The sequence below is a fragment of the Panthera pardus genome, unplaced genomic scaffold, assembly GCF_024362965.1.
Source record: "Panthera pardus isolate Hobbes unplaced genomic scaffold, ASM2436296v1 HiC_scaffold_25, whole genome shotgun sequence".
Lineage (NCBI taxonomy): Eukaryota > Metazoa > Chordata > Mammalia > Carnivora > Felidae > Panthera > Panthera pardus.
This window is the reverse complement of record NW_026526821.1, coordinates 51,494,757-51,520,190: the sequence shown is the minus strand read 5'-3', so window position 1 is coordinate 51,520,190 and position 25,434 is coordinate 51,494,757. Positions and strand designations below refer to the sequence as shown.

Genomic DNA, 25,434 nt, shown 5'->3' with positions numbered 1-25,434 from the left:
TGGATTGCAGTGTATTTTCCTCTCAGGACTGCCTTTGCTGCATCCCAAAGCGTTTGGATTGTTGTATTTTCATTTTCGTTTGTTTCCATATCTTTTTTAATTTCTTCTCTAATTGCCTAGTTGACCCACTCATTCTTTAGTAGGGTGTTCTTTAACCTCCCTGCTTTTGGAGGTTTTCCAGACTTTTTCCTGTGGTTGATTTCAAGCTTCATAGCATTGTGGTCTGAAAGTATGCATGGTATGATCTCAATTCTTGTATACTTATGAAGGGCTGTTTTGTGACCCAGTATATGATCTATCTTGGAGAATGTTGCATGTGCACTCGAGAAGAAAGTATATTCTGTTGCTTTGGGATGCAGAGTTCTAAATATATCTGTCAAGTCCAACTGATCCAATGTATCATTCAGGGCCCTTGTTTCTTTATTGACCGTGTGTCTAGATGATCTATCCATTGCTGTAAGTGGAGTATTAAAGTCCCCTGTAATTACCACATTCTTATCAATAAGGTTGCTTATGTTTATGAGTAATTGTTTTATTTATTTGGGGGCTCCCATATTCGGTGCATAGACATTTATAATTGTTAGCTCTTCCTGATGGATAGACCCTGTAATTATTATATAATGCCCTTCTTCATCTCCTGTTACAGTCTTTAAAGTCTAGTTTGTCTGATATAAGTATTGCTACTCCAGCTTTCTTTTGACTTCCAGTAGCAAGATAGTTCGCCATCCCCTCACTCTCAATTTGAAGGTGTCCTCAGGTCTAAAATGAGTCTCTTGTAGACAGCAAATAGGTGGGTCTTGTTTTTTTATCCATTCTGATACCCTATGTCTTTTGGAGGCGCATTTAATCCATTTACATTCAGTGTTATTATAGAAAGATATGGGTTTAGAGTCATTGTGATGTCTGTATGTTTTATGCTTGTAGTGATGTCTCTGGTACTTTGTCTCACAGGATCCCCCTTAGGATCTCTTGTAGGGCTGGTTTAGTGGTGATGAATTCCTTCAGTTTTTGTTTGTTTGGGAAGACCTTTATCTCTTTCTCTATTCTAAATGACAGATTTGCTGGATAAAGGATTCTCGGCTGCATATTTTTTCCGTTCATCACATTGAAGATCTCCTGCCATTCTTTTCTGGCCTGCCAAGTTTCAGAAGAGAGATCAGTCACGAGTCTTATAGGTCTCCCTTTATATATTAGGGCACGTTTGTCCCTCGCTGTTTTCAGAATTTTCTCTTTATCCTTGTATTTTGCCAGTTTCACTATGATATGTCGTGCAGAAGATCAATTCAAGTTACGTCTGAAGGGAGTTGTCTGTGCCTCTTGGATTTCATTGCCTTTTTCCTTTCCCAGATCTGGGAAGTTCTCAGCTATTATTTCTTCAAGTACACCTTCAGCACCTTTCCCTCTTGCTTCTTCTTCTGGAATACCAATTATGCGTAGATTATTTCTCTTTAGTACATCACTTAGTTCTCTAGTTTTCCCCTCATACTTCTGGATTTTTTTCTCTCTCTTTTTCTCAGCTTCCTGATTTTCCATAATTTTATCTTCTAGTTCACCTATTCTCTCCTCTGCCTCTTCAATCTGAGCCGTGGTCGTTTCCATTTTATTTCACAGCTTGTTTATAGCATTTTTTAGCTCCTCCTGACTATTCCTTAGTCCCTTGATCCCTGTAGCAATAGATTTTCTGCTGTCCTCTATGCTGTTTTCAAGCCCAGCGATTAATTTCATGACTATTATTCTAAATTCACTTTCTGTTATATTGTTTAAATTCTTTTTGATCAGTTCGTTAGCTGTTGTTATTTCCTGGAGATTCTTTTGAGGGGAATTCTTCAGTTTGGTCTTTTGGATAGTCCCTGGAATGGTGCAGACCTGCCGGGCACTTCCCTGTACTGTCTTGAATAACTTGCATTGGTGGGCGGGGCAGCAGTCAGACCTGATGTCTGCCCCCAGCCCACCGCTAGGGCCACAGTCAGACTGGTGTGTACCTTCTCTTCCCCTCTCCTAAGGGCAGGATTCACTGTGGGGTGGCGTGGCCTGTCTGGGCTACTTGCACACTGCCAGGCTTGTGGTGCTGGGGAACTGGTGTATTAGCTGGGGTGGATAGCCAAGGTGCACGGGGGCGGGAGTGGCAGGCTCAGCTCCCTTCTCCTTCTTCTCCTTTCGGTGATCCGCTTCGGGAGGGGCCCTGTGGCACCGGGAGGGAGTCAGACCCTCTGCTTGAGGGATGGATCCGCAGAAGCACAGCATTTGGTGTTTGCGCAGTGCAAGCAAGTTCCTTGGCAGGAACTGGTTCCCTTTGGGATTTTGGCTGGGGGATGGGCGAGGGAGATGGCCCTGGCGAGCGCCTTTGTTCCCAGCCAAGCTGAGCTCTGTTGTCCGGGGTTCAGCAACTCTCCCTCCCGTTTTCCTCCAGCCTTCCCACTCTCAGAGTAGAGCTGTTAACTTATAACCTTCCAGATGTTAAGTCCCGCTTGCTGTCCAAACACACTCCGTCTGGCCCCTCCGCATTTGCCAGCCAGACTTGGGGTCTCTGCTTGGCTGGCAGGCTGCCCCTCCCCCCCCCCCCCCCCCCCCCCGGCTCCCGGCTCCCTCCCGCCAGTCCCTGTAGCGCACACCGCCTCTCCACCCTTCCTTCTCCGTGGGCCTCTCGTCTGCACTTGGCTCCAGAGACTCCATTCTGCTAGTTTTCTGGTGGTTTTCTGGGTTATTTAGGCAGGTGTAGGTGGAATCTAAGTGACCAGCAGGATGCAGTGATCCTAGCGTCCTCCTACGCTGCCATCTTCCCCTCTGTTTTAAATTTTTTGAGGAACCTCCATACAGTTTTCAACTAAGTACTTTTTATAATTTCTTGTTTTTTTTTCATAGCAGTATTTGTTAGGAAGTCAGTAAATATTGTGGTAAATTTGAGTAAACCCTTAATATTTTAAGACTACTGCAGATTGCTTAAGGTACGACTTCTTCAGGCACTTGTTTAATAACTCTCTCTGTACATGGCTGCATGTCATAGTTTTGTCAGGATTTCAGGGCACCCAGAGATGGCTTCCTCTTGGCTGCAAGACTTTTAGAGCACTGTTCCCTCTCTGATAGCCTCCGCGCATCTCTTCTGGGCATACATTGTCTGTACGCAACACAAACTCATTTCTCCCTTCCTGCTCTTTGTCATCCTCTTTGTTCCATTCATCTCAGTTTGAGGAAAATGAAAAATAATTATGCCTGGACTTGTGTTTCCGGCTACATGGTGGATTTTCCCCCTGAAAAACAATTGAAAATAGAGGATAATGTAAAAAAAAAAAAAAAAAAAAAAAAAAGGGTGAATATATTTAAAAGTTAACATAATTAAGGAATATTTAAGCTACTGATTGTGAGCTGGGAATCTAGAAAGGCAAGCAGCGCACTGAAAGTGTCTTTCACTTTAAGGGCGTTTGCTGGACTGAGTGAAGTGAAACTTTTTCTTTGTTAAAAATTCATGTAATTTTTATTTTGGCTCCCTAGGGTCTGTCCAAGATGGGGAGTAAAATAGACCCCCTTCTTAAACCTGGCGTTCTGGGAGTAAAATAGGAGGCCCCCTTCTTAAAACTGGTGTTCTCAGGAAGGCTAATGCAAGTTAAAACCAGAGCTTTCAGTATTAACAGAAAATAAACTCTGACAATACAGTGTTGGCAAAGAAATGAAGCAAGAGGAACTTGCTCATCCGCTGCTGTTGGGAGAGTAAATTAGTATAAGCACTTTGGGAAGCATTTTGGCATCACTAGCACAGTTGAACATGTACATGTACCCTGTGATCCAGCATTGTTGCTGTTAGTCATATACCCTAGGTAAACTCTTGAATGCGTGTAACAGGAGCCATGTGCATAGAGCATCTATGTAGACAAACAGCTCACGTATCGACCTATAGTAGAATGTTGGCATATAAAAATATAAAACAAAATGAAGTAGTGAAGATTTTGACCTGATTCTGTCATTAACATAAGAACATATTTAAAGGAGGTTATAGAAATTACATAATTGCATCATTAAATGATTACAGATATTATATAAAGTTTAAAACAGGCAAAACAATAGGCAAAACAAAGTCTTAAAAATTTTTTTTACCCAAGTAGTAAAAATTTAAAAAGTAAAGCAATGGTTAATGCTATATTTGGCTTAGTAGTTAATTTGGTTTAAGGGAGAGAAGGGAATGTGATCTGGGGCTTCTGAGGTAATTTTCCATTTCTTGGCCTAGGCAGTTAATACATGAATATTTTCATGCACTTTGAAATCTATTTTGAAATAATTTCAGACTTACAAAAAAGTTGCAAAAAGAGCAAAGAGCATCTGTAAGACCTTTACACAGATCTTCTAAATGTTAACATTTTATCACATTTATTGTATAATTCTTTCTCTCTGCAAGTCTCTACTTGGAGACTTCTTTTTTTGTTTTGTTTTGTTGTTTTTGAGAGAGACATGAGTGGGGAGGAGGGACAAGGGAGAGAGCGACAGAATCCCAAGCAGGGTCCATGCTTAGCACGGAGGCTGACACACGGCTCGATCTCGCGACCGTGAGAGCACAACCTGGGCCAAAATCAAGAGTCAGGTGCTCAGCTGACTGAGTCACCCAGGCAGCCCAATACTTGGAGACTTTTTACAATACTATAATTCACATTTAAAGTAACTTTCTGAAGATTACTCTGAAATACTTAAAACTGTAAATTAATAAGCTTGGTAATTTTTTTTACCAGTTGCCCAGCCAACTAATTTGGCCGCAAATTCAAGAAATTGGACTGAATGTTGTAGTGATGCAAGTGACTGTCCTCTGAGACGTGTTAGCTATCCGACATCTAAAGTACCAAACAAGCAGAGAATACTTCCATATCAGATTAATCAGATATATGATGAATTATTTCAAATACATCAGAAACTGCAGGTAAGAACTCAAAACTGAATTTAGAATTCAGATGTATTTATGTTCTAAATACCAAACATTTATAAAATTTGAATAGAGTATGTCATTTAAATTATTTTAGGTAAGTCTGTTGAGATACGGTGAGAAGGGACAAATTTATTGCAATTATTGAAGGGAAATTTTATAGCTGAGGGAAAAATTTAAATGGTGTTTTTATGAATAGGTATATTTCTTGGATTTCAGACTGTCTGGTGTTTTATGTTTATTTCTTTATTTCCATCCCATCCTTGCTTCTGAAATAAAACAATATCTGCTGGTAAAATGTGCTTTTTCTGTTTTTTTTTTTTAGTTTGTTTGTTTATTTATTTATTTATTTAGAGAGAACCAGCAGGGGAGGGGCAGAGAGAGAGAGGATCCGAAGCAGGTTCTGTGCTGACATCAGAGAGCCTGGTGTGGGGCTTGAACTCACAAACTGTGAGATCATGTCCTAAGCTGAAGTCGGATGCTTAACTGACTTAGCCACCCAGGTGCCCTTAAAATGTGCTTTTTGAAGTAGTGTTCCTGATGCATTGTTTTAAATACCTATACATAAGAAGTTCTCTTGTCACTTCTCACCAGAATTCAGTTCAGAACATTGATATTTTGTCTTCTTTGGGATTTTTTTATTTCTAAAAGATGTAATTCATATATTTATTAAGTGTCCACTAGGTGGGAGTACAGAAGGAAGCAAAAGTATGTATAATACACAATTCCTGACTGAAACTGTTCTAGCTGGAATTGTACATATGTTTGCATACAATGAAATGGTTACACATTTTTTTAAAAACTAGTATTAAAAAAAGAACAACCCAGTATCTCATTTTGTCTAAATAATTCAGATTATAATTACTATAGCATTTCAGAAAAATTATTTTTGCCTAAAATCACTGGAGAAAAGCTCAAGGAGAGTCTAAAGTTGACTGAGAAAAAATTTAGAGAGGAGGTGGGAAGGCCATTCCAGGTGGCAAGGAGTTGGAGGGGAGAAGTTTTGGGAAAGGAGTGATTTGTCAGACTGAGTTTATCAGCCTGTCTGAAGAAAGAACAGCCAGGCTAGCTGTTACAGGCTTTTTTAAAATGTGCTTTGTTTTTTTAAAGAGAACTTTTTATTTATTTATTTATTTATTTATTTATTTATTTATTTATTTATTTATTAATGTCTTTGTGTATTTTTAATGTTTGTTTACATCTGAGAGAGAGGGAGAGACAGAGCGCAAGCGGCTGAGGGGCAGAGAGAGAGGGAGACAGAATCTGAAGCAGGCTCCAGGCTCTGAGCTGTCAGCACAGAGCCTGATGTGGGGCTTGAACCCACGAGCCATGAAATCATGACCTGAGCTGAAGTCAGACACTTAACTGACTAAGCCACCCAGGCACCCCTGTTTTTGTTTTATTTTTGAGAGAGGGAGCGCGTGCACATTGCGGGGAGGAGCAGAGAGAGAGAGGGAGGCAGAATTGGAAGCAGGCTCCAGGCTCAGCTAATCAGCACACAGCCCAGTGTGGGGCTCGAACTCACGAATGGTGAAGTCATGCCCTGAGCTGAAGTCCAACTGAGCCACCCACGTGTCCCAGCTGCTACAGGTTTTTAAGCAAATGAGTGACAGAGTAACAAATAGCGCATTGGAAAGATTCTTTTACTAATAATTTATAAGATAAAAAAGAATTAGCAGGCAAAAAGAATAAGCAAGTTTGTAAAGATACATCATTTACTGTAAACACAATATAGATACAAATATTTAATTAAAAATGAAGTGCAGTGGATTAATCTAGTTTAATTTATAGTTGACTCTAACTTAAACATTTTTTTTTTGGTCATCTGTTATGTTATTAAGTGTACATATTTTGTCTTACTCTTTGATTTTATTCAACATACATTTGAACACTTGTTAATATGTATTTGCGTGCTTGGTGTTGAGTGTATGGAAGTAAATAAAATATTTATGGTTCTTGCCACACATAGCTTATTAAAATCAATTGTGAGCACTCATATAGTTATAATTTTATAAATTTAAGTAAATAATATAGGTACAGTATGAAACCTGATTGGGATAGATTGAAAGGTCAGGTAAGGTTTTCTGAGAAAGTAACATTTAAATTAAACTGTGGAGGAAGAATAAGGGATAAGCCCTACTAGACTGTGATGGTCTAGTATGAGAAGCCCTAGAAGCCTGATGATATGTTCATTCAAGGAAATTGTAGTAAGTAACAGGATTTTTAGAGTAGGGGAATTGCTTAATGTAATGTATGCTTATTAAATCAATGGGTTGTAGGGGCATAGGTGTGGAAGTTGGGAGACTGGGAAGGATATCCTACTGTAATCATGCAGGTGAGAGGTAATGGTAACTTGGACTGGATGGTGGCAGAGAAATGGAATTGAATAGATTAGAGATTGCTTTTGGAGGTAAAATTGGCTAGACTTGGTGTAATGAGTTGAATGTGGTATAGGAGAGAATAGGTGTCTGGGATGATTCCCATATTTCTGGTTTGTACAACTTAGAAGAATAGATACAGAGAGAAAGATCAAGATTTTAGTTTGGAATGGATTAAGTTTGAGGATTTAATGGAGACATAATAGTTAAAAGCTTGGCATTTAGAACAAAGGTCTTGGATGTGTAACTAAATTGGGAGTCATTCACATAGATATTTAAAGCTGTCACCTGTAGCTGAGATCTAGAGAGAGGGCAGAATGTGAAGACATGTGACTAGTCTGATGGTGTCCTGGGTTAGGATGATGGGTAGAAAGAAGTGAATGGAGTCTAAACATTTTTAAGGGATGGGATCAGTAGGTCTTGGAGATTGTTTTGATATGGAAGGTGTACAGTAGGGTTTTATTCTTTTTATTCTTTTTAATGTTTATTTATTTTGAGAGAGAGAGCGGGGAAGGGGTAGAGAGAGAAGGAAAGAGAATCCCAAGCATGGGATTGCTGACAATCCATGCTGATAGCTTGGAGCTGGATGCAAGGCCCTGTCTCACTAACTGTGAGATCATGACCTGAGCGGAAATCAAGAGTTGGATGATTAACCAACTGAGCCACCCAGGCACCCCATTCAGTAGGGTTTTAGTCAAGAATGAAATGTAGGTTTATTCTTTTGGCTATTGGATAAATGATGCTGCTTTTTGTTAAGGGTAGGGAACAAAACTGGAGGAGGAGAGAATTCTGTTTTTTTGAAATTTATTTTTTCCTTTTGAATGTTTTTTTGAAATGTATAACTTCAATTTTTGTGCAGGAAATAATTCCTTTATTATTATTATTAGTATCTTTTCATTTGCAACATTTGACTAGGTAACACTGTATTTTAGTTTTTAAAAGTTTATAAAATACTTAGGACCTACAGAAAAACATAGGGAATATTATAATATCAACTGTATACCCATTAATATTGCATAATGCTAATGTTTTATTAATAATTCTATATATTATTTTTAAAAGAAATAGAGTATTTCACTTAGAGTTGAAACAGCCTTCTTCCCTCCCATTTCTTCTCCCTTTTCCCAGAATTAAGCACTCCCTTGAAATTGGTGTGGATCCGTTGTCTCCTATTTTAGCACTTTTATGTATTCACATGTAGTAATTGCTTTGAATGTTTTAAAACATTACATAAGTAATGATATATTGTGGCTTTCTTTTTGTAGTTTCTTTGCTTCATTCATTGTTATATTTTTGGATTTATGTGTTTGGAAAATGTAGATCTAGTTCATTCATTTTATTTTTTATTTTTTAAGATACTCATTAAAAAAATTTTTTTAATGTTTATTTTTGAGAGAGAGAGAGACAGAAACAGAAGCAGGGGAGGGCAGAGAGAGGGGCAGATATAGAATCGGACGCGGGCTCCAAGCTCCGAGCTGTTAGCACAGAACCTGATGTGGGTCTCCAACTCATGAGCCATGAGATCATGACCTGCGCTGCAGTTGGATGCCTAACCTACTGAGCCACCCAGGCGCCTGTATTTAACTGCCATGTAGGATTTCGGCCTCTAAATAAACCACCATTACTTTATTTATTTCTATATAAATATATAAGATGGAGTTTATACTTTACAAACAGTTCTGTTTAAGTATCCTTAACTTATAAGAAGAAAATGTGCAGGGTGCTACTAAATTGTTCTCCAAAGTGGCTGTGCCTACTTATTTACGTTCCCATCGTCAACATCCCAGAGTTGTCTTTCCCCCATAATCTGATAGCTGTCTCACTGATGTAGTTTGCATTTTTTGTCTGTGAATGTTAAATCCATTAAGATGATTCTGAGTTCTGACACTAATGAGACCATATTTTTAAGCGAACCAGAATAGTAATTTGCAGATGCATATCCACCACTTTGAGTAAAAGTACCAATTTCTTTTATATTAAATCTGAATGTTAAAAGTATATGAGATGACAACTCTGTGTTCAGGAGTTAAGTTTCAATTTTGTAGAATTCTGGGATTCTTTGTTAATCAAACAATATAAGCATCATAGTAGGACATTCTGGCTTTCATCATGCTGAGATAAAAGAATTCTAGCAAGTTTTTGTTAACAGTTGACCAATGGTGGTGCATCTGTTAATGATTGCATTAGAATCCATCTCTTCCAAGGCTAAGTATATCTCCCTCAGGAACTGCTGGAACTGAGGCAGGTGAAGGCAGGTGGAGGCCTGGTCCCAGAAAGTTTCTACATCTAAAACCTGATAGTCAAAAAAAGGTCTACTAAATAAATCTTTTTTTTTTTTTTAAGTTTTTAAGTCCAGTTAACATACAATGTTATGTTAGTTTCAGGTGTGCAATATAGTGATTAAACAATTCCATACATCTTGAGCCATCTCCAATAAAGGGAAAATGTGATATATCCTCACAGTGGCCTCCTGAGCGCTACATAAAACAGTGAACACGCATCAAATAGTTCCAGAAGCTAGGACGTCCAAGATCAAGCTTCAGCAGATTCATTGTCTGTTGGGAGCCCACTTTCCAGTTCATAGACAGCCATCTTTTTGTTGTATCCTTACATGTTGGAAGGGCCTCTTATTTTTTTTAAAGTGTACAATTTAGTTATTTTTGGTATATTCAAAGAGTATATGCTGCCATCAGCACAGCCAATTTTAAAATATTTTCATTATCCAGTCTACTCATTAGATACCTCCCACCCCACCTAACTCCTCTCAGCCCTAGGCAACCATTAATCTATTTTCTGGGTATAGATTTGTTTATTCTGGACTTTTCATATAAATGCAATAATATAATATAATAAATAATATAATATGTAGTGTGTATGAAGTGCCTGGCTTGATGAAAGAGAGGTTCATCTGTGTTGCAGCATATATCAGAACTTTATTCCTTTTTATTACTGAATACTCCATTACATAAATACACCACGTTTTCTTTTTTTCTTTTTTTCCATCAGTTGATGGACATGTGGGTTTCTACTTTTTGGCTATTATGACTAATGCTGCTGTGAACATTCATGTTTACATTTTGTGTGGACATCTGCTTTCATCTCTCTTTGGTGTATTTGAAGGAATAGAATTGCAGGGTCATGTGGTAGCTCTGTGCTTGACTCTGAGGAATTTTCAAGACTTTTCCAATATGACTGCATCGTTTTACATTCCCACCAGCAGTGTATGAGGGTTCTATTTTCTTGACATCGTTGACAACATTGGTTATTTGTCTTTTTGATTCTGACCATCCTAGTGGGTGTGAAGTGACACCTCATTGTGGTTTTGATTTGCATTTCCCTGATGGCTAATTGAATTCAGTTTTGGACATGTTTATTTTGTGCTACCTGAAAGCAGCACAATTCAGTAGGCAGTTTGGACTTGAGTTTGGAACTTAGGAGAAAGAGCTGAGCAATTGTAGGTGGGGAGCAGTTAGCACATACATGGTAATTTAGCAATTGAGTGGAGAGAACCAAGCAGAGAGAGTATAAGATGAGAAGGGAAGTGGCTTAAGCCCAAATCCTGAGGAACATTGGTAATGACAGTAGAGGAAGCAGAGCCTGCAAAGAAGACTGAGAAGCCCTGGCCAGAGAGTGAGGTGGAAAACCAGGATAAAGTAGTGTCATGGAGACCAATGAAAGAGATTATTTTAGGTTGGAAGAAAGGGGCTCTGGTATAAAATGCTGTTGAGAGACTCTACAGAACTGAAAGTGACCTTCAGATGCAATAATAGGTAAGCCATTTCATTAGGGGGATGCAGGCCAAGGCCAGATTGAAGTAAATTGAGGAGTGATTAGGAAATAAAGAAGAGGGTTCAACAGGTGTAGACAGACTGTTAAAGAATTTTATGAAAGGGAGGCAGTTAGTGGGCATTTTCAAAAGAGACTCCATTTCAGATGAGATGGGAGAGATTAAAAATATTACAGGGGTTATCAGCATGGCAGTGTCCACAAGAAGACAGCAGGCAATGAGATCCTGAGCCTGAGTCTGCCTTTGTAATGTAATGTAAAGAAGAGAACTGTGTGTCTTGAGGGCAGGAGATTGGTGTTTCCTTCTGCTGTCTTCTGTATTCCCTGTGAAGTTAGAGATGAGGCTGTCTGAACAGAATGGTGTAGGAGGGAGGTGAGGTTTCAAAGTAAAGAGTGGAGAAGGCTTGAAATAAACACTGTGGAGAGTGAGAGAGAGAGTGAATCATGAAAATATAAAATGATTTCTGGACTGCATTGAGAATCTGATATAGGTTCCATGAATTTACAACAGTACAACTTTTCCTGATGTGTGAGTTCTCTCCATTGGTATGGAGTAGTGCGGCATTGAGGCTGGGTAGGTGGTTAGTACTGTAATGTAGGGCTGGGGCCTTTCAGTCCAAGTGAAGGACAAGAAGGGAAGGGGGCGGAGAGTATAGGAAAGGAGCAGATGGTGAAGTTGAAGTACGACATGGAATTGAAGCTGGAAAGGGAGTTATTCTGCATAGTACTGATGCATTTTGTACCTCAAATTCTCTAGAGTCCTCATAGTAGAATCTCACTATGTTGTCACATCATTTTGCAACAAGATAGAATTTCTGTGCAAACTTAACTTGCTGTGCTAGTCTGGCTGTTACTGTAATCCACACTTTACTTGTACCCATGTAGTCCTAAACACCATTTGATTAAGCTACAACCTCAGTAAATAAAAACATAATTTGTAGAGTTTGTGAATATATTTTCTAAAAACACTTGAATCTGACATTTTAATACAGTGTGAAACTGCAGCCCAACAGGAGTTTGCTGAAGAACTTCAAAAGCGGGAACGTTTTTTAGTTGAAAGAGAACAACTGCTTTTCAGACATGAAACTGCTTTGAGTAAAATTAAAGGTGTCGAAGAAGAGGTTCTTACAAGATTTCAGATTATGAAGGAGGTAACTATATAGCATTTGATTTCATAGTAATATAATTTGTGTTTTTCTTCTTAATTTAGATTCACTAGATCTTAGCATTTTGTCACATTCTTCTCCAACCTCCCTTCCCCCCACGTATTTTTTCCTGAGCCATTTGAAACTCATTTGCAAAAATCATGACTCAACACCCCTAAATACTTCCTTAGTATTATCACTACTTAATCTTAGGACTATGTGTCTCCTAAGTAAGCATAAGGGCATTTGCTGCATGGTTAACATATTAGGAAATTAATGGTACTTGAATAATTTAATGTAATACACAGTCCACATTCACTTTCCCAGTTGGGCCTTGAAATCTTTTGTTTTTATTTTCTGATCAAAGAACTAGACAGAATTTTTGCATTACATTTGATTTTTATGTCTTTTTGGTTTCTTTGGATGTAGAGCAGTCAACCAGTTTTCTTTTTGTAAGACCTTTCTTTGAAGATTCCAGGCCAGCAGTCTTATGTCATGTCCTGGATGGATTTGCTAAGGATTTTATTCAGGTTAAATATTTTTCTCAAGAATATTATCTAGGTGATATAGTATACTTTCTTTCATATCAATAGATACATTACTATCTGTGTAACTTACAGAGAATGAATTTCATTCTGTTTTGAAAAATGCATATAGTCTTGTAATCACCACCATAATTCTGATAAAGAATAATTCTAGCACCCCAAAGGTTTCCTTACACTCCTTTGTAGTTATCTCTCCCTGCTCCCTGCACCCTGCCCTGGCAACCCCTGACCTATTTTCTGTCCCTGTACTTCTGCCTTTCCCAGAATGTCATGTAAATAGAATTGTGATTTTTCTTTATCTGTGGTTTTCAGCAGCAATTCAATTAGGAGGTATCTCCACATGTTTTTCTTTGAGTTTACCCTGTTTGGGGTTCCCTGAACATCTTGACTTTGTAGATGAATGTCTTTTACCAAATTTGGGAAGTTTTCAACCAGTGTTTCTTCAAATATTTTTTATGTTCCAACTGCTTTCTCCTCCTTCTGTGTCTCCAGTGACTCATATGTTAGGTCTTTTGCTGTTACAAACTGCTGAGGCTCTGCTCCTTTTTCCTCGTCTATTTCTTCTGTGCTCTTCAGATTTGATAATATCTGTTGTCTGTCGTTATGTTCATTGTTTATCCTTGCATATCCATGTTGCTACTGAGATCATCTAGTGAATTTTTTGTTTCTGATATTTTAATGTTCTAAAATTGCTAATTAGGTTCTTTTTAAAATTATGTTTAATTTTCCTCATGAGCATTTTTATCTTTCATTTGTATTCATTTGTATTTACCTCATAGAACACACCTAAAAATTCAACATCTGGGTCATGTAAGGATTGGTATTTTTCTTGCGACATAGTCACATTTTTCTTGTTCTTTGCATGTTCAGTGACTTTTGGATTATATTTGGGACTTTGTGGATATTATACAGATTCTGGATCTGGTTATAATCCTCTGGAGAATGTTTCTTTTTTTAAGCAGTCAACCCAATTGAGTTGTTTGTTTATAAATTGAAGTATAGCTTATGGACCTTATGTTAGTTTCAGATGTACAACATAGTGATTCAACTTTTATATATATTATGAAATGCTCACCACGATAAACTAGTTACCATCTGTCACTATATAATGAATGCTATTACAATATTATTAACTATATTCTCTATGGTGTACTTTACATCCCTGATTTATTTAATTTTATAACTGGAAGTTTGTGCCTTTTGACCACCTTCACCCGTTTTTCCTACTGCCTACCTCCTCCCCTCCCATCTGGCAGTCACCACCAGTTCTTTCTTTTAGGAGTCTGTTTCTGTTTTATTTTGTTTGTTCATTTGTTTTGTTTTTAGATTTTATATATAAGTGAAATCATGTGGTATTTGTCTTTCTCTGACTTCTTTCACTTAGCATAATACCCTCTAGGTTCCTTCATGTTGTCACAAATGGTAGAATTTCATTCTTTTTTACGTCTGAGTACTATTCCATTGTGGATTTATACCACATCTTTATCCATTCATCTATCAGTGGACACTGAGGTTTCTTCCATATCTTAGCTATTGTAAATAATGCTGCAGTGCACATAGGTATGCATATATCTTTTGAAATTAATGTTTTCATTTTCTTTAGGTAAATAACCAACAGTGGGATTGCTGGATCATATGGTGTTTTTATTTCTAATTTTTTGAGGAACTTCCATAGTGCTTTCCAGAGTGTCTGTATCAATTTACATTTTCACCACCAGTGCACAAAGTTACCCTTTCCTCACGTCTTACCAATACTTGTTATTTCTTGTGTTTTTGATACAAGCCATTCTGACTGGTATAAGGTGATATCTCATTGTGGTTTTGATTTGCATTTCCCTGACAATTTTAGTGGATTGAGCATTTTTTTCATGTACCTGTTGGCCATCAGTATGTCTTTGGAAAAGTATCTGTTCAGGTCCACTTCCCATTTTTTAATTGGATTGTTTATTTTGGTGTTGAGTTGTATGAGTTCTTTATATATTTTGAGTATTAACCAGTATCCACATTTATTGGATATATAATTTGCAAGTATCTTCTCTTGTTCAGTAGGTTGCTTTTTTGTTTTATTGTTTCCTTCACTGTTCAAAAGGTTTTTAGTTTGATGTAGACCCAGTTGTGGTTTTTTTCCCCCCAATTGTTTATTTTTGTTTTTGTTGCCCTTGTCTGAAGAGACAGACCAAAAAAACATTGCTAAGACTGATATCCAGAAGTTTAATACCCTTGTTTTCTTTTAGGAGTTTTATGGTTTCAGGTCTTACATTTAGATCTTTAGTTCATTCCTAATTTATTTTTATATATGGTATGAGAGAGTGTTTTCCTAAATTAAGAAAGTTTCATTCTTTTGTATGTAGCTTTTTAGTTTTCTCAGCACTATTTATTGAAGAGACTCTTTCCCCATTGTATCTTCTTTCCTCCTTTGTTGTAGATTACTTTACCATATAAGTGTGAATTTATTTTGGGGCCCTCTGTTCTGTTCCCTTGATCTCCATGTCAGTTTTTGTGCCAACACTATACTGTTTTGATAACTATAGCTTTGCAGTATTGTTGGAAAAGTGCGAGGATGATACCTCCAAGTTTGTTCTTCTTAAAGTTGCTCTGGCTGTTTTGGGTCTTTTGTGGTATTATTTGTTCTAGTTATGTGAAAAAGACTGTTGGTATTTTGGTAAGGATTGCATTCAATCTGTAGATTACGTTAGGTAGTATGGGCATTTTAACAGTATTAGTTGTTTTAATCCATGAGCATGGTATATCTTATTTATTTGTGACATCTTCTATTTCTTTTATTAATGTCATATAGTTTTCAGAGTAAAGGTCTTTCACCTCCTTGGTTAAATTAATTCCTAGGTATTCTTATTGTTTTTAGTGCAATTGTTAGTATGATTGTTTTCTTAATTTCTCTTTCTGCTATTATGGTATTAGTATAAAAACACAACTGATTTCTGTATATTAATTTTGTATCCTGCAACTTTACTGAATTCATATATTCTAATAGTTTCTGGTGAATTCTTTATGGTTTACTATATAGAATATAATGTCATCTGCAGATAGTGACAGTTTTACATCTTCCTTACCAACTTGGATGTCTTTTATTTCTTTTTCCTGTCTGATTGCTGTGGCTAGGACTTCCAATGCTGTGTTGAATAAAAGTGGTAAAAGTAGGCATTCTAGTCTTATTCCTAATCTTAGAGTAAAAGCTTGTAGCTTTCACCTTTGAGTATGATGCTAGCTATAGCTTTCCAATGTATGGCCTTTATTACGTTGAGGTATGTTCCCTCTGTACTCACTTTGTTAACAGTTTTTATCATGAATGGATGTTGCCTTTTGATAAATGTTTTTTCTGCATCTGTTGAGATGACCATATGGTTTTTATCCTTCATTATTTTAATGTGTCATATCACATAGGTGTGTGAATATTGAGCCATTCTTGCATCCCTGGAATAAATCAGGGTAATCCTGGCCTCAGAGTGAATTTGGAAGCATTCCTTCCTCTTAAATTTTTTTGGGAATACTTGAGAGAAGAATAGGTATTAACTCTTTGAATGTTTGGTAGAATTCACCTCTGAAGCTAGCTGTTGACAGTTTTTGATTACTGATTCAATTTCATTACTAGTAATTGTTCTGTTCAGATTTTCTGTTTCCTGATTCAGTTTTGGAAGATTGTGTACTTTTTTTAAAAATTCTTTTATTGTTATGATTATTATTATTATTATTTTTTTTATATTTGAGATAGAGAGAGGCAGACAAATAGTGCGTGAGCAGGGCTGGACAGAGAGACACGGAGACAGAATCCAAAACCGGCTCCAGGCTCCGAGCTGTCAGCACAGAGCCAGATTCAGGGCTCAGACTCATGAGCTGTGAGATCAGGACCTGAGCCAAAGTTGGATGCCCAACCCACTGAGCCACCCAGGAGCCCTATCTCTCACCCTTCTTGATGTGTCTGTTTCTTTATGTTTTTACCTGTGAAAGAGCTGTCCTGCTAGTCTTCAGGTCATTCTCAGAGGGAGTTGCTGTCCATATAGTTGCAACCTTGGTGTGTTCATGAGAAGAGGTGAGCTCAGGATCTTCATACTCCATTTTCCCTATTCCATCCTCATTAGATTTAGGCCAGGGTTCTTTCTCACCTTCTGTGGGAAGTGACCCAATCTCAGTTCAGTTTTCAAAGCTTTGGAGTTGTACCTGTGCCACTTAGGTTTACTCTAATACTCAGGCAATGGTTTAAATCAGTTCAGTTCTCAAGACCCTTAGTATGGTGCCTGTGTCTTTCCCATGCTTGCAGAATTGGGGGTTAGTTTGAGATGTGGGTGGTATTTTTAAACCAAACTCTGATCTCTCCACCTTTGCTTTGCCACTTTTGTTTGTGCTATGCTTAGAGTTAAGCCAGATTTCTACAGGTGTTTGTACACCTGAATGAAAAGATTCTTTTTCTGAGTCTCTTCTCTGAGATACTGCACACATTCCGTGGCTCACAGTGGCCCTTTTCCTGGCTTCCCTGACTGTAAAGGCAGAGTTTCTCTCAGTTTAGCAGCCTACAGTGCTCTGCTGCACTTCAGAGTGCTGGGGGCCTGCCCTGGGGCAAGACTGCTACAATTCCCTATTTCTGTTTACGTTTTACAGTCTTTAGGGTTACTTTTTGTGTTTTGTCTAAGGTTTTCAGTTGTAATCAGTAACAGAACTAGAATGTAGTGGGCTTATCTTGCCATTCCGGAAATGGAACTCATATCCTATTTTTAACATCTTTTCGATTTGGAAAAATTTGGACAATGAGAATGTTAACCTAATGTTTGAAATACCTGTATTTGTGGTTAGATACTAAGTTATTTAAAGAATCATTTAATGTAATAATAAAATTGCATAAAGCTAATGTTTTCACGTGGTTGGATTTTTAAACAGGGCAAAAGAAGAAATGCTTGGATTCTCAAGAGGTTTCCATACTAGACTTCTTGATTTTTTTTCTCTTTAGATTTGTCTGCTATTCTTAAGTGTAAAGATAACAGCCTTTTTTTAAATAGTTCCTATATGATTACTTGGAAGAAAGAAATTAACTCAATTTTTTAATTTCATATAGAAATTTGCTTGTTTTAATACATTATGAATAAATTGAGAATAAAAGGTGACATGTATCTGTACTTTAAATCAAAAAGTGCTATCTCGTTTAAATGTGATTAGAAGGTTAATTGATTTCAATTATTTATAAAACTGATTAAGGAAAGTCAAATAGTTTAAGACTCAGATATATTGGGGCGCCTGGGTGGCTCAGTCAGTTAAGTGGCCGACTTCGGCTCAGGTCATGATCTTGTGGTCTGTGAGTTCGAGCCCCGCATCGGGCTCTGTGCTGACAGCTCAGAGCCTGGAGCCTGTTTCAGATTCTGTGTCTCCCTCTCTCTGACCCTCCCCCGTTCATGCTCTGTCTCTGTCTCAAAAATAAATAAACGTTAAAAAAAAAAAATTAAAAAGACTCAGATATATTAATATGTTTTTAAATTTGAGATGTAAACAATTAGCTACTTTATGAGAATAAGAAATTAGTTCTATATCTATGGATATTTATTCCTCAGGGTAACTTAAATCTTAAATTTTAACTTATAAAGCTATGAATTGCTAACCAGACTCTTGAAGAAGATCAGAAACCCAGGGAGCCTGGGTGGCTCAGTTGGTTTAAGTGCCTGACTCTGGTTTCAGCTTGGGTCATGATCTCACTATTTGTGAGATTGAGCCCTGCCTCAGGCTCTGCACTGAGGCAGAGAACCTGCTGGGATTCTTTCTCTCCCTTTCACTGCCCCTCCTTCTCTCACACCCACTCACTCACATTCTCAAACATTAAAAAAAAAAAAAAAAAAGATCAGAAACCCTTCATTGTTTTATCATTCCATGGTGTGAAAGAAATTATTTTAGTGAGTTTCAGTGGACTCTTTTGAGCAGAAGCACAAAATAGTTTTTTTAGTAAGTACTTAACAAATGTTTTCAATGCTTAGTTATTACTTTGTTTGATGACATAGTTTTTATAATTAATTGTGGTATTAGTCATATATGCTTAAATACATTGATAAAAGTCCTGATTCAAGGAGTTCTATTTTTTTTTTTTTAATGTTTACATTGAGAGAGAGGGGGAGCATTCACGTGCACGAGGCACAGAGGGGCAGAGAGAGAAGGAGAGAGAGAATCCCAAGCAGGCTCTGGTCCATCAACGGTGAGCCTGACACAGGGCTTGATCCCATGACTGTTGAGATCATTACCTGAGCTGAAATCAAGAATTGGATGCTTAACTGACTGAGCCAACCATGCGCCCAGAGGAGTTCTAATTTTTAATTACTTTGTGTTCAGTAGCCATTTGTGGCATGGAATCCACACCTAATTTTTAAATCAGATTTTTTTTCCCCTTCTAGCAGCACAGTGCAGAAGTTGAGCACTTAACTGAAGTTCTTAAGGAAAGAAATAAAGAAAGTAAGAGGCTAAGGTCCTCTTTTGATGCATTAAAAGAATTGAATGATAACTTAAAAAAGCAGGTAAGATCTATTTTAGTATATACTAGATTTCAAAATACTCTTAAAACTTTTATCATCTATACTTAAATTATTTATCAAAGTCTTAGGATATATTCTATCTAGAGAAATTTTTTTATTAACTTTATTTGCTAACTTTATTTTGTATAATACTTCCAAATATAAATATGGTATTCTTAAGCTTTTGGTTTTTCATCATCTATTTTAGCAACTAGTTGAGATGCTTTTGCAATTTGAAATTTTTAAAATTAAAAACAAGCAAAAAAACCTGCTTGATAACCTGGGGATTTTTAGGCATTTAGCTAATCTAATACTACTTCTTTTAACTGCTATTTTACACCACTGCTTATTTAACATTCGTTTATTTTCTGGGTATCTATTATGTGCTAGGCAGTGTACTAGAAGGAAGCCTACACATTGCTTGTAGTCCCATGAGTATAGAGTGCTATCATGTTGTACTGTGATTATGTGTGTGATGTAATCTCGGTTGCTACTTAATACTGAAGTTGCAAATATTTTTATGAGTTGTATCTGTTTTTCTTTTTTTGTTTAACTTTTGCCAGTTTTTGACTGAAAGATGTGAAAGAATATGTTGAAGAGAGATGAGAGACTGATTGTGTGTGTATTTGTGGGAAGAGGAGAAGTAGATGAGCAGAAACTGGGCTAAACCCAGTCACTTCAAAGCTTTGGGCTGGAAAACTATATGGATTCTAAGCTCAGACTCTCAGAGATAATATGAATCCTGGAATTCCTTAGGTAGCTAGCTATATGTTCTCAGTTTCTCTTTTTGATGTCCTGTAGTCACGGCTTGTTACAGCTTTTCTCAGTGGCCTTGATAACTAGGGATACTGTTTCTCATTTGATCTAAGTTCTTTGGCTTCTCTGAATTCATTTATGGCCTCCCACAGTTGGAGTATGGCCTTCACTTACTGTTGTTTGGAAGCCTGCTTTATCCCTGGTGAGATTACTTTTTCCCATCACACTCAGTGTAGTGCTCTCTCCCTCTCTTTTTTAAATTGTAGTTGACACACAACATTGTATTAGTTTCAGGCGTACAAATTAATGATTTGACAACTTTGTATGTTATGCTGTTCTTACCACAAGTGTAGGTACTATCTGTCACCAGACAACTCTAGCACATTTTTTTTGAGAAGGGTTTCTTTAACTACTAGCCAAGGAGCATTGTTGCCTATACCTATCTTTTAAGGTTGTACAATTCTTAATAGTCTTGCATGTGTTTGTATCAGTATCTGGTGAGCGGAGTGGATATGTAATTATTAAGTGATCAACCTATTGATAATTGGATTTTTGATCTAGTATGTCCAAACTGAAAAAGCTTGGGAGAAACCCTTTGGTACCAACTGGCAGAATGCTTTTTAAAACAATTTTTTAAGTTCATTTATTTTGAGAGAGAGAGAGCACATGAACGAGAGAACACAAGTGGGGTAGGGGTAAAGAGAGAGGAAGAGAGAGAATCCTAAGCAGACTCCCCACTGTCAGCGCAGAGCCTGATGTGGGGCTTGAAATCATGAACTGCGAGTTTATGACCTGCATCGAAATTGAGAGTCAGATGCTTAACTAACTGAACCAATCAGGTGTCCCCGGGGTGCTTTTTTATAGTTACTTTGTTTAGTGTGGATAAGGGATCGTTTTTTGTTTTCTGTTAAGGATGAAATAGTAAATACTTTGGACTCTGTGAGCCATACAGTCTGTCACAATGACTCAACTCTGACGTAATGCAAAAGCAACTATAGTCAATAAGTGAGTGAGTATGGCTGTGTTCTAATAAGACTTTATAACAACAGTGTTCAGATTTGGCCCATGGGCTATAGTTTGCACTATGAATGATATATACAGCTGACCCTTGAACAACACGGGTTTGCACTGTTACACTTATATGCAGATTTTTTTTGATAAGTAGTACAGTACTGTAAATATATTTTCCTTAGGATTTTCTTAATAACATTTTGTTTTCTCTAGCTTATTTATTGTAAGAACATAGTATATAGGAGTAAAACATACGAATTATGTGTTAATTGACTGTTATCACTAAGGCTTTTCTGGTCAACAGTAAGCTATTGTAGTTAAGTTTGGGGAGTCAGAAGTTCTATATGAATTTTTTATTGCCTGGGGGTCAACACCCCTAACGCACACATGGCTTAAGGCTCAACTGCATTTCAAAATTGCTAAATAAAAAGGTAAGTTATTTCCATGACTGTCTTAAGTAGTAATTTGTGGCACCAGTGGGCATAAATAAGTTTGAAACAATAATAACAACATCAATGATAACAAGTCCGTTAAGTCATGCTAAGCTGAGGAGGCAAGGATTAATATTCAGGACTCACCAGGCTGGAGAGTCCCTGTGGACAACATAGGTCCTCGGTTGAAAAAGCAGCAGGGAAGACACTCTTAAATACTGAGAACAAACTGAGGGTTGATGGGGGGGTGGGAGGGGGGAGGGAGGGAAGGGTAGGTGATGGGCATTGAAGAGGGCATCTTTTGGGATGAGCACTGGGTTATATAGAAACCAATTTGACAATAAATTTCATATATTAAAAAAAAAAAAGCAGCAGGGTTGCACTCTAGGAAGAGGCAAATTAGAGGTAGATGGAACCCTCCTCTGATTGAAATTTCCTAAATGATCTTAGTTCCTATTTAGAGTAATCAGTCTCCATTTTGAATACCTAGAATGAGCCCTCTTTTTTTTTTTATTTGATTTTTTAAATTTACATCCAAGTTAGTTAGCAGACAGTGCAACAGTGATTTCAGGAGTAGATTCCTTAATGCCCCTGACCCATTTAGCCCTTCCCCCCTCCCACAACCCCTCCAGTAACTCTCTGTTCTCCATATTTAAGAGTCTCTTATGTTTTGTCCCCATCCCTGTTTTTATGTTATTTTTGCTTCCCTTCCCTTGTGTTCATCTGTTCTGTGTCTTAAAGTCGTCATATGAGTGAAGTCATATTTGTCTTTCTCTGACTAATTTCACTTATCATAATACTCTCTAGTTCCATCCACATAGATGTAAATGGCAAGATTTCATTCTTTTTGATTACCGAGTAATACTTCATTGTATACATATACCACATCTTTATCTATTCATCTATCGATGGACATTTGAGCTCTTAGAGTGAGCCCTCTTTGAAAGAAGATATGTGCATAGAATTTGTAAATTTTCTTAGTCATTCTGTATGAAATTAATAATTGCACTAAGGGCAGAATCACATGACTATGAAGAGAACAAAAATGCCCCAGACAATATGAATATACCTGCGAGTGATCCAGATATTGGAGCTACTAACCATGACTTTAAAATGATGATTACGATTAAAAAACTGATAAGGATGCCTGGGTGGCTCAGTTGGTTAAGCGTCTGACTGCGGCTCAGGTCATGATCTCAGGGTTTGTGAGTTCAAGCCCTGCGTCGGGCTTTGTGCTGACAGTTCAGAGCCTGGAGCCTGCTTAGGATTCTGTGTCTCCCTTTCTCTCTGCCCCTTGCCCACTCTCATTCTGTCTCTCTCTCCCTGAAAAATAAATAAACATAAAAAAAAGTTCTTTTTAAAGTTCAGAAAGTGATTAATATGTTCAAATAAGTAGGAAAAAAAGATTGAGAACTTCATTAGAGAAGCAGAATATGTAAAAAGGAATTAAATTGAAATTCTAAAACTAAAAAATGCACTAATTGAATTTCAAAACTCCAGTGAAAGGATTTAACAGTAGATAAGTCACAGCAGAAGTTAGGATTAATGAACTGGAGGATCATTTCCTAAAAAATCTTGAAATGAAAACATTGAGTGGAGAAAGAATAAGAAACATTTGTTAAAAGTTTTAACATGGGAATTCAAAAAGAGATAATAGGGCTTGATAAATTACTAGCCAGTTTGATCAAAAAGAAAAAGGAAAGGACCCAAGTCAAGAATGAAAGAGATCACAAGCAACACAGAAGAAATAAAAACAATAATAGAATATGAGCAGCTGTATGCCAATAAAATGGGCAATCTGGAAGAAATGGACAAATTCCTAGAAACATATAAACTACCAAAAGTGAAACAGGAAGAAGTAGAAAATTTGAACACACACATAACCAGTAAAGAAATTGAATTAGTAATCAAATATCTCCCAAAAATCAAGAGTCCAGGGCAGGTGACTTTCCAGGGGAATTCTACCAAACATTTAAGGAAGAGTTAACACCTATTCTCTTGAAGCTGTTCCAAAAGATAGAAATAGAAGGAAAACTTCCAAACTCTTTCTATGAAGCCAGCATTACTTTGATTCCAAAACCAAAGACCCCATTAAAAAGGAGAACTACAGACCAATTTCCCTGATGAACATGGATGCAAAAATCCTCAACGAGACATTAGCCAACCAAATCCAACAATACATTGAAAAAAATAATTCACCACGACCAAGTGGGATTTATACCTGGGATGCAGGGCTGGTTCAGTATCTGGAAAACAATCAATGTGATTCATCACATCAATAAAAGAAAGGATAAGAACCACATGATCCTCTCAATAGATGCAGAGAAAGCATTCGACAAAACACAGCATCCTTTCTGATAAAAACCCTGAGAAAATAGGGATAGAAGGATCATACCTCGAGATCATAAAAGCCACATATGAAAAATCCAATGCTAATATCATCCTCAATGGAGAAAAACAGAGCTTTCCTCCTAAGGTCAGGAACAAGACAGGGATGTCCACTCGTAACCACTGTTATTCAACATAGTATTGGAAGTCTTAACTTGAGCAGTCAGGCAACACAAAAGGCATCCAAATTGGCCAGGAGGAGGTCAAACTTTCACTCTTTGCACATGATATGATGCTTTATATGGAAAACCCAAAAGATTCCACCAAAAAACCACTAGAACTGATTCATGAATTCAGCAAAGTTGCAGGATATAAAATCAATGCATAGAAATCGGTTGAATTCCTACACAACAACAATGAAGCAACAGAAAGAGAAATCAAGGAATCAATCCCATTTACAATTGCACCAAAAACCATAAAATCCCTAGAAAGAAATCTAACCAAAGAGGTGAGAACTCTCTACATTGAAAACAGTAGAAAGCTTATGAAAGAAGTTGAAGAATAAACAAAAAAATGGAAAAATATTCCATGCTCCTGGATAAGAAGAACAAATATTGTTAAAATGTCAACACTATCCAAAGCAATCTACATATTCAATGCAATCCCTATCAAAATAACACCATTCTTCACAGAGCTGGAACAAATAATCCTAAAATTTGAATGGAACCAGAAAAGACCCCGAATAGCCAAAGCAATCTCGAAAAAGAAAACCAAAGCAAGAGTCATCACAATCCTGGACTTCAAGCTGTATTACAAGGCTGTAATCACCAAGACCGTATGGTACTGGCACAAAAACAGACACTCAGATCAATGGAACAGAATAGAGAACCCAAAAATGGATCCAAAAACGTATGGCCAACTAATCTTTGACAAAGCAGGAAAGAATATCCAATGGAATAAAGACAGTCTCTTCAGCAAGTCGTGCTGGGGAAACTGGACAGCAACATGCAGAAGAATTAACCTGGACCACTTTCTTACACCATCCACAAAAATAAACTCAAAATGGATGAAAGACCTAAATGTGAGACAGGAAGCCATCAAAATCCTTGAGGAGAAAGCAGGCAAAAACTTCTTTGATCTTGGCTGCAGCAACTTCTTACTCAACACGTCAAGGGAAACAAGGGAGGCAAGGGAAACAAAAGTAAAAATGAATTATTGGGACCTCATCAAAATAAAAAGCTTCTGCACAAGCAATGCTAAAAGGCAACCGACAGAATGGGAGAAGATATTTGCAAATGACATATCAGATAAAGGGTTAGTATCCAAAATTTATAAAGAACTTATCAAACTCAATACCCCCAAAAAAATAACCCAGTGAAGAAATGGGCAAAACACATGAATAGATACTTCTCCAAGGAAGACATCCAGATGGCCAACCAACACATGAAAACATGCTCAACATCACTCATCATCAGGGAAATACAAATCAAAACCACAATGAGATACTACCTCACTCCTGTCAGAATGGCTAACATTAACCAGGCAACAACAGATGTTGGAGAGCATGTGGAGAAAGATGATCTCCTTTGTATTGCTGGTGGGAATGCAAACTGGTGCAGCCACTCTGGAAAACAGTATGGAGGTTCCTCAA

General features: G+C 37.4%; 1 protein-coding gene across 5 annotated transcripts in view; it reads left to right on the top strand.

Moving 5' to 3' along the window:
- CCDC138 (coiled-coil domain containing 138) overlaps nt 1-25,434 on the top strand; it is a 140,643-nt gene that overhangs the window by 9,401 nt on the left and 105,808 nt on the right. For 4 of the 5 annotated variants that reach the window (XM_019434590.2, XM_019434591.2, XM_019434592.2 and 1 more), the window contains exons 5-7: nt 4,716-4,900; nt 12,060-12,218; nt 19,141-19,260. In XM_019434590.2, coding sequence (XP_019290135.2) covers nt 4,716-4,900; nt 12,060-12,218; nt 19,141-19,260 — 464 coding nt within the window. The remainder of the gene's footprint in view (nt 1-4,715; nt 4,901-12,059; nt 12,219-19,140; nt 19,261-25,434) is intronic. The other variant, XM_019434589.2, reaches the window with a different exon arrangement.